The 9,359-nt window shown below is 43.0% G+C and overlaps 1 protein-coding gene across 11 annotated transcripts; it reads right to left on the reverse strand.

Moving 5' to 3' along the window:
- Window positions 1-609: 609 nt before the first annotated feature.
- Window positions 610-7,567, reverse strand: LOC147628861 (protein TOPLESS-RELATED PROTEIN 2-like). Of its 11 annotated transcripts, none has more exons than XM_086812026.1 (25): window positions 7,022-7,567; window positions 6,676-6,855; window positions 6,470-6,583; window positions 6,180-6,341; window positions 5,883-6,057; window positions 5,651-5,780; window positions 5,445-5,566; window positions 5,110-5,260; window positions 4,836-4,945; window positions 4,677-4,746; window positions 4,495-4,568; window positions 4,208-4,303; window positions 4,026-4,121; window positions 3,773-3,900; window positions 3,412-3,646; window positions 3,081-3,260; window positions 2,893-2,997; window positions 2,632-2,778; window positions 2,407-2,517; window positions 2,134-2,313; window positions 1,927-2,055; window positions 1,747-1,842; window positions 1,449-1,637; window positions 1,152-1,321; window positions 610-1,074 (listed from the first exon to the last, which is right to left on the reverse strand). In XM_086812026.1, the coding sequence occupies exons 1-25, from the start codon at window positions 7,099-7,101 to the stop codon at window positions 870-872; spliced, it is 3,435 nt and encodes a 1,144-aa protein (XP_086668152.1). In that variant the 5' UTR covers window positions 7,102-7,567; the 3' UTR covers window positions 610-869. The 11 variants fall into 11 exon arrangements, 7 of the variants coding, with proteins under 7 accessions (XP_086668152.1, XP_086668154.1, XP_086668153.1 ...); XM_086812028.1 differs by having other exon boundaries at window positions 5,445-5,497; window positions 7,022-7,160; XM_086812027.1 differs by having other exon boundaries at window positions 2,632-2,799; window positions 5,445-5,497; window positions 7,022-7,160.
- Between the last annotated feature and the right edge of the window lie 1,792 nt (window positions 7,568-9,359).

Genomic DNA, 9,359 nt, shown 5'->3' on the forward strand with positions numbered 1-9,359 from the left:
AACATACTTGAGAAAAATTATTGTCAACCTCCATATATAGAAAAGGTCTTTACACATAAGTGAGAGAGAGGACTCATAGTGCATCTTGAACACAACCTCCACCATTCCCTGAAAAAAAAAAAGGAAAAAAAAAACCACCACTACCACCACCACCCCCCCTCCCCAAAAATATATATATATATATATATAAGAAACCTTTTTAAAATTTAAAACAAAAAACCTAAGTTGCTCCACATACTCGTCCACGTTACTCTTTTACCATTATGATAATTCTGAAAATCTTTATATTATGTTCAAACCTTGATAATTTTAAGTGGAATTATATTACAACAAAGTTAAGTGGCGTGAGAGAGAGAGAGAGAGAGATTAAAATTTTCATGCGTCAATCTATGAAGTGAAGGAAGACACCTTACATTAGCAAGAGTTAAAACCCCAAGGTCCTGAAATACCAAAGTATGGTTTATATCATATATGCACGCACATAAACACGGAGAGAGAGACCTCCACGCAGACCAGCTGAAGACCAAGCATCTCCTATCCAAAGACAAGCCTCAGCGAGATTTATAATCCAAGGTTCCTAAAATGCCATGCACGTGCGCACACACAGTGTGACAAGAAATTGAACCTCTTCATTAAGATTTGGAAAAATGCTGGCTCTGTGTACAAAGTTCTCGATAGAACAAATGCATTGATTTTTTTTTTTCTCAAGAGCCTCAAGTTTTAGACCCCCAAGTTTCCTTGCACCAATACTCTTATCCAAGATCTAAAACTCCTGAAACTACTACTGTACACTTAAGTATATATCATGTTACAAGAACAAATAATCCGAATTTGACAGGCAAGGGTGCCTGTTGGCACAAAAATTCAGTCTACCTTGTGGCTTGCTCTGAAATGCAAGCATTTGATGCCACGACACTCATTGCTCCATTTGTTCCACTTTCGGATGGCGGGCCCAATCCCCACCTTCCTTCAGTTTCTAAGGGCTCAACAACTTGCACACATCCATCAGTCAAACCGAGAGCAAATTGGTTCGGTTCAGTGGGATGAGCTGCAATGACTAGAGGAAAAACAGAGCTGCAGTAACCCCGAAAACAAACAATCAATCAGTAAAAATAGATCTCTCTCTCTCTCTCTCTCTCAAGCACGCACACCTTACTCCAGAAGCCAAGTACACTGAAGGCGCCAATCTACATCGTGGTCGGAGGCTTTCTGCATCAAATACTCCAACCGAGCCATCACAAAAGCTCGCATAAACAAGCTGGCTGTCACAAGAATATGTGGCATTGGAAATTGGTGCTGATAATACATCGCAAGGAACCCACTGCAAGAAAAAAAAAACCCTTGCAGAAATCAGTGTAGAAGTGGCTATAGGAAAAACCCTAGACGTGGCTACAGGAACCAAATGACCACCGAGACAAAGCCCCTAGCAAATAGTGGTCGAAGTAAACCTGTCGAATGCGCTCAAGCTTGGCTGCATCATAAACAGCAAGCTGGCTCTCATGCACCACCAATAGGCGAACTTGATCATTGTGAAACTGCACCCTAGTGTCTCCCGTTGCTGTAAGAGCTCTTCCTGCCTGAGGTTGAAGGAACTTTGACTTCCGCTTCTCCCATCCATCCATGGTCCACACACATACCTGCACTCATGCACCTCACATGCCAATTAGCAACTCTTGGCAAGTAAAGAATTCAGCTCTTGGGGGAGCCACTGTGATAGATGAGTGCAAATAGATGTTGAAAGTGCACCTGTGCATCAGCACCCGTTGACACAAGCACATTAAGTGTATTTGAAAAAGCAAGTCCAGATATTCTCTTCGTGTGGCCTTTCAGCTTACTTTTCACCTGTAAGAAGCCTAACCTCCTTAGTTTCCTTCATGAACTCCCTCTTCCACTACTACTCTTCTGCACACTTGCACACAAACTGACCTCATCCACTCTGACATTGTAGATATGTATGGTTGAGTCTTCCATCCCGATTGCAATGATGTTATTGTCTTGAGGATGAAAAGCCAAAAACGTTGCAGCTGCAGGTGGTGGCATAAATGTGGTCATTACCTGAATACAAAAACCAATTAAGCATAAACAGGCCAACAATCCGAGGAAAACCCACCTAAACCAGTAATTGATCCAAACCTTGAAAGTCATCATGTTGAACAGAGATACTTTTCCACCGGAAGCCGACATTACATAAGAATCATTCTTTGAAAGTGCTATGCAAGGAACAGCCTCTTCAGAGTTGGTGTCAGTTGTATCATTTGTCATCAGTATGCCACTGGCAGGCTGCCACAACTGTGGTGCAAGAGTTGCTGTTGCCTGTAAAAACCCCAACAACATCTAGTAAGTATTCCTTCCAAGAATCTCCAGAACCATGCAAGTCTTAAAGACACTGAAAACCACTAATCATGCCTTGCCAGAAGGATGCCGATCACTTCTTTGCCATTTCCACAACTTGTGAACAGCATTAGAAGCCAAAGCTAGCAATGCAATACCCGCATTCGTGTAGATCAACCTTGATATCTGTGCAATCAGAAGCAAGTTAGAGAGAACCAAATGCAAGCTTTCTGCCTCAGGAAAAAATTACGAGAAACTTAGAGGCACAGAATCATTGAGGCTACGGCTGATAGAAGTTGCCTTGCTTGCGGGATGATTGTCAGGGAGCCTTATAGTTCGACACTGGGTTGGTTCCGTAATCTCTGTCAGTTTCCAACCTTTGGCTTTGTCCACTGCCTCCTCCATTCTTGGTTTCACATCAACTGCCAAATTGTTGTCCATGGCACTCTGTCCATGGAAATAGGAACCCTTATTTCCCACACAAGATGGACAATCCAAGGGCGCCCTCAGCCACAGTAATTGCACAGTACTACCTACTGGAACCAGCAGAATGAAACTTACCAGCCCCACAATTGAGACGGCAGATGAAATTCTGTCAGAGGCTGCACTACTTGTAGATGGACCACCAGCCGCACTTACTGCAACCATTGCATTTACACCAAGAGGCTGGCAGGGCAGATTTGAATTTCTTAGCAAATGCTTATTGAGACCGAAAGGTCATGCAGCAACAAAACAATTCAAAATATAACCTTAGAAGCCATGGGCTCTGCTGGCGCCCTCATGGATTCAAAAGCGCGTGTTTCTGCCTGGCTCTCAAGTGCACGGAGTAGCCTCAATCCCTCGGCATTAGCCAAAATTTTTATCCCATTGTTGTTCGTGGTAACGGCCAGCAGAGCACCCTCCTTGTTGAACCGAAGACGGGGACTTGCCTGGAAGAAGGGCATTCATGTTCCACTTCATACCAGCAATGAGCATACCTCATACTTGGCTAAATGAGAGGTAGAAGCACGGACAGGACACAGCAACAAACTCCAAAAGATGTACTATAGCAGTTAGTATGCTCTTAAAAAGAAGGCTTACAGGCAATCCACCATCTGCATCCATGATTGTGAGGAGGTTTGTGTTATCCATATCCCAGAACTTGATTTGAAATTCATCACCAGCAGCAAGAAAGCGATTCCTTGTTGTATCAAACTGTACCACTCCCAAAGAGCGCTTCCGAAAACCTGAATAAGTCCTCTTGATTTTTCCCTCACTCTCATTCCATTCTACTAAGAACGATTCACCTTCTCTGCTAGTCCCACAGGAGAACAACCTGAAATGGAATGTATTTAAGCAAGCGGAGATCTAAAAATGATTGTATACATAGCAGGCCTTTCCTTCATAAGCTTCACATGACAAGCACATGCCAACCCCTATCCCCTTTGCACACAACTTATACCTGGTTCCATCAGCACTGTAGGCCATTGTAGTGCACCATTGGCCTGGAGCATCATAGTCCACTCGTGATCCCACAAGATCATACAGCCAAGCCTTAATCTTTCCATCAATTGCTGTGGAGAATATGAACTATGGACCAAAATATAATAGTAAGCATATTAACCGACAATCCACTTCCAAGCCATTCATACTCAAGTGTAAAGAAGGAAGAAGGGGAAGGGAAGGGTGCATGGCCAAGGGGGGAGGGGAATGACCTGAATGCTTTCTTTATGATGAGGGCACACTGAATATACTGGAGCCTCGTGACCCTCAAAAGTGTATTGTTTACGGCCGTTGACAACATCCCAAACCTATAGAAACTCAAGAGTCAGATATTTAATTTTGCCAAAAAGAGAGAGAAACTTCAAACATGTGAAAATGCATGTCAAAAATCCACCTTGATGGTTTTGTCATCTCCACATGTGACAATGCAAAGTTGCTTATTGGGGTGGGAAAAAGCTAGGTCATTCACACCACCAATATGGGCATCGATCTGCAGGCAAGTTAAAAATCAGGTCAGATCAAGCCACCACCAAAACCAGAAGTGCTCCATACAAACAAATCATCCGCATGCAATAAATACCCTCACACTATCTCTAAAATGGCCTTAAGCATATGGCAACAAGCTATCAACATACAGCATGATATACATAAAGAAGGTGTCAAACACATTAGGGGACACACCTCAAGGTGTTGCCGTAAGTCATTTCCACCAGCACATGAATAAATATGGACAACATGCTTGGAAAACGCAACCCCTACACATTCCAATAGCCACATGTTAACAGAGAGAACTTGGATATTTGTGGCATACATAAAGCCTTGTTTTCTATACATGAAGTACACAGCTGAACAAATCTTCATACCCAGTAACGTTCCATCGGGACTCCACACGCATCGATTGACGGACACAGCAGAGTCTTTGACAAGCGCAGCCTGCATGGTAACAAGAATGGCAGAATATGACACAGCCATATAGGCTGTTGCTCAAGCAGATACATTGTAAAAGGAGACAGTTGATGTACCTGCATGGTCATCGAGCATTCAGAAAGGTCCCAGACTTTGAAGGTCCTGTGAGCTAGCCTTTCCCTTGTTCCAACATCCCAGATAGCAATATCACCAACATTTGTGCCAACTGTTATCATTAAATCAAAGGCTCATTGGGCATGTTATGTTTGCTCTTGCTATCTATGAACTATAAGGTATTAAAATGGGCTGGGATGAGTCTTCTGATGTCCAAAATTCACTAGAGTCCATCCACAAAAATATAAGATCTCTATTTATAGTGGGAAAATTTACCAAGTAATATCGTCTGCTGGATTGGGTGGAAATCCATGCTCATTACACATGACCCTTGGTTCAAGGTTCGTGCGACGGTCTTTGGCAGATCATCGGGAGAATACATGGTTGGAGGGTGGTTTGGGGGGACAGCTGCTACAGGGTAGCTCACCTGCCAGTAAGAAGCATAGAAGCTTGGTTAAAAGAATCCACAAACCATTCAAAACCCACCAAAGACTGACAAAATCAGTTTTGTAATGAAAGCAAGCCATACCAATGGACATAGCATTACTGTTATCTTACATGATAACAATTGTAGAACTAAAACACCAAGAAATGATAGAGAAGAAAAAGACCTCATCCACAGCTTGCCCTCCAGATCGAACCCTCTTCATTATATGCTCGGAATCTGCAGATTGGTAGTCAAGAACAGAATTATTTCCTGGGGGAGTCCTAGGCCGTTTCAGAAGAGCAGCAGCTGCAAATGGTAAGTTCATAAAATCAAACTATGCAACTGATATAGAAGCAATCCTGACTAATAAGTATCATCTCTTTGTTTTACCTCCTAGATTGGAAGGAGCTGCAAGCACAGCTGGCCCCACAGCAACAGCTGGATGAGGGGCCGGAGGATTGGGATTGACCATCCAGCCAGCTATGGCACTAGCAGTTGGAGCTGCTGCAGGAGGGAATGGCTGCACAACAGACAACACACTTCAAAAAAAAGAAAGAAGGAAAGTATCTAAGTTGCAAATTTCCTAAATGGCTACCAAAAGAGAGAATTAAAAGCCACTTACTCCATGTGCCAAGGGAGGAAATGGTCCGCCTTTCGGTAGGCCACCCACCAGGGGATTGCTAGCAGAAGGTGGTGCACGAGCTCCATTTTGAGCACCACAGGTATGATCCACAAATAAGGTCTTGATGTCCGGATTGGGGCGAGGATTCTTGCAAAGCTGATGTTGCCAGTTCAGGCTACCCCAAAGGAAAATCCCACTATTAGGCTAAAAAAGCATTTGGAGAACCTAGTTCTAAACTCTGTATCACGTTGCCATGGTACAGCAAATAAAGCACATGTAGGGCATACATGATATTACCTTTGGTTGATTAGAGTCCTTAATCGTGAAGCCTTCAATGGGGGGAATACTAATTTCTCATCACGAAAGAGAGGATTGGCTTCAATGAGCTTTTTGAGTTCTAGTAGCATGATACTCCTCGCAGACTTTGTATCACCATATTTAGACAGCTGCTCATTCTCTCTGCATATAACCAAATTGTGGGCTATAAACAACCTCATCATCAAATGGAGTCAATAAGGCTCACATTTCACGGTAATATGCATATCTACAGGCAACCAGACAGCCAGGTGCACATTGCCTCCTCTTACCTGAAATTTTCCAGGGTCAAGAGCTGGGTGATCTCCTTGTATAATTCCTCATTGAAAGAAGAGAAGACCTTGAGGTCTTTGACGAGAATATCTACAGCCTTGGCACGATCTTGTCTGATACGAAATCAAAATGCAAGGCATATGATCGAAGATAAGAAACTAAGGCAAAGTATTAAAGGAGAAAGCTTCAGAGAGGGTTTGCTTACTTGTCCAGTGCTTCCAGGTACTTTTGCTTCCGGATCTCAAAGAAAATCTTCATAGAATAGCGATTGTCGTCCACTTTGGTGAAGCCTGACAAGTACCTCTCCACTTCCTCCCATTCCCCAGCCTGAACTTGATCCTCAAAATACTTCATGTTGAAAAAGAAGCCAGACTCCTGCTCAAGCCTGTGCAAAAAATCCAGAAAAAGAATGATACCAAAACCTAACCTTCTGCAGAAAACCCTAAAAAAACGCAATACTATGTGGACTTCCCATACGCACGCAGTACCAAGAAGACATCTGCTGCAGAGAAAGCTTGGCTAGAAGATCTTTGCTGCAGAAAAAAGCTTACTTGTGAACGGTCTCCTTGAACTTCTCCTCATCCAGGAACTGCAAAATGAGGAAGACGAGTTCGCGGCTCAATGACGACATGGTGGAAGAGTTCTTTTGTTCTGGATCTCAGAATGGGGGGTACGCGAAAAAGGGGAGTCAACCGGGAAGACGGAGTAGCAAGGCGCGATGACCATGACAAAAGGGTGCGACAATTAGACCCCGGTATGTCTGTGGCAAGGGTTTCTGCAGAAGCTGTGGCTATGGCGAGGCTGTTAAAGGAAAGTCAGGCCATGGCGACGTTATCTCTGGCTATGAAGACGCTATGGCAAGGATTTCCGTCTATGGATGGACCCAGTTTTCACACAGGGTCTAACTATGGCGACGATTTCTGCAAAGGCCTGGTTATGGGAAGGGTTTTATCTGCGCTGCCTGTGGTTGGGTAGCTATCTTTCCGGCTGTGGCGATGGATTCAGCAAAAGGCCAAGCTAGGGCTAGGGTTTGCAGAAGCTGTGAAAATCTGTACTATTGGGAAAGCACTGGAAAATGCAGCTGGCACTAGAAAGGGGAGAAGGCGACGAAGACCGCGGGAATACGGTCTGTAAAATGCTCGCTGTCCAACCCTTGAAACGTGCAGTCGCATCTCAGGGTAGACTACTTATCACTTGATAGCGTATGATAGTTCCTCATAATCTTTCCACCGCATCTGATACGTAGATCTGGTTATTACAAATAGTTTACACGCCGAAGATGACGGCACCACGCAGGCCTGGTGGTGTAAAGATGCCCTTCCGGGGCCCAGGCCTTGAAAAGGAAGACGCGGACCCGCTTACCCTCGTGTTCGTGGGGCCCGCTCCATTCAACACCCCCCAGGGGCGGGGGCCCATTGCCTCGGTTTCACACAAACTTCAACGATCATGTGTTTGTACTATGTACCATGTACCATGATGTATTATATTTATAATGCATGACCCTGTCCCCCCTTACAAAAATTAGGTGTACCCCCAAAATTCCAATGAGCAGACCTAGGGTCTTTGGAGGCTATAGCTGTTATCCTAGCACCCTTGACCATCAAAAATGAAATGTTTATTTTTTTTTACATTATTTTTTACGAGCTTGGAAAATTATTGGTGGTAAATTGAGAGAAAAGGGACACTAACGTTGAAAATTAAGTGGCTTTTGCGTGATATTTTTCCCATCACAAACTTGCAATTTGCATACATGAAAGATTTACACAATGCTAAGTGCTTACCTGTGCATCTTGCAAGCAACATTCTAGCGTAGGCACATTGGCTCACATGTTTAAATTGGAGAAAAGAATGGTTCTATTGCTAACAACATCGTTGTAGCGTCCATGAGCTCTCCATAAATAGAAAAAAAAATCCAACCAATGAAAAGCGGAAATGTCTTGACCTTTGGGTTTTTTATTCAAAATCATACTCATCAACCCATTTTTTCAATCCAATCCATGAAAAATACATCAAAGGACATCTTTGTTCTACACACAAGGTTTCAACACAAAGCAATACATTGTACTTGTTGTGCTAATTGACAACTAGCATAAGCATCGTGGGCTAAGTGAGCAGGCGAGATTGACCAAAGCGTTGTAACTTATGGCCTAGGGGTATGTGTTAGCAAATGATGGAGATGTTTGTTTATATTTTTCCATTCCAAGTGTGTGAACCACACTCATTTGGTTCTATTTGTAGGAAAGGATTACATACAATCATTAAGGTCATCTACACATACCCTACCCATGCACGCTAAATTATGTGAAATGATCCAAGGTAAGTTTTACATGAATTGTCTATCCATTAGCAAGTTTGTTTGCACTTCAATGGTGAGTTTATTTGTAGGAAAGGATTACATGAAGTCATTTAGGGCATCTACACATACCCTACCTATGCATGTTAAATTATGTGAAATGAGCCAAGGTAAGTTTTGCATGAATAGTCTATCCATTAGCAAGTTTCTTTGCACTTCAATGGTGAGTTTGGTGAAACTTGTACGGTTACAAGCTTAGCCGAAATAATTATTAGAGACGATTCCAAAAAAACTCACTTTGACCCGGCATTGTAAGCAAACAAAGATATGATTCATATGTGTTGTTGGGCACATCAATGTAGGTGGTGTTGAGATGGTTGGTTACTTTTGAAAACTCCTTTGTCATAAGGCCCACAAGCTATTTGGAAAAGTCCTTTGTCATAAGGCCCACAAGCTATTTGTCAACAACTAGAGTCAAGGTGGAGAGGATAACAAAATCTATCGTCAAGGTGGAGAGGATAACAAAATCTATCGTATGAACAAGTTGTTAGTATTAGTTCATGAATCCCCATGATAAGGATGAATCATGATAATCT

The sequence above is a fragment of the Cibotium barometz genome, chromosome 18 (genome assembly GCF_041138505.1).
Source record: "Cibotium barometz isolate CiBa-2024 chromosome 18, ASM4113850v1, whole genome shotgun sequence".
Taxonomy (NCBI): domain Eukaryota; kingdom Viridiplantae; phylum Streptophyta; class Polypodiopsida; order Cyatheales; family Cibotiaceae; genus Cibotium; species Cibotium barometz.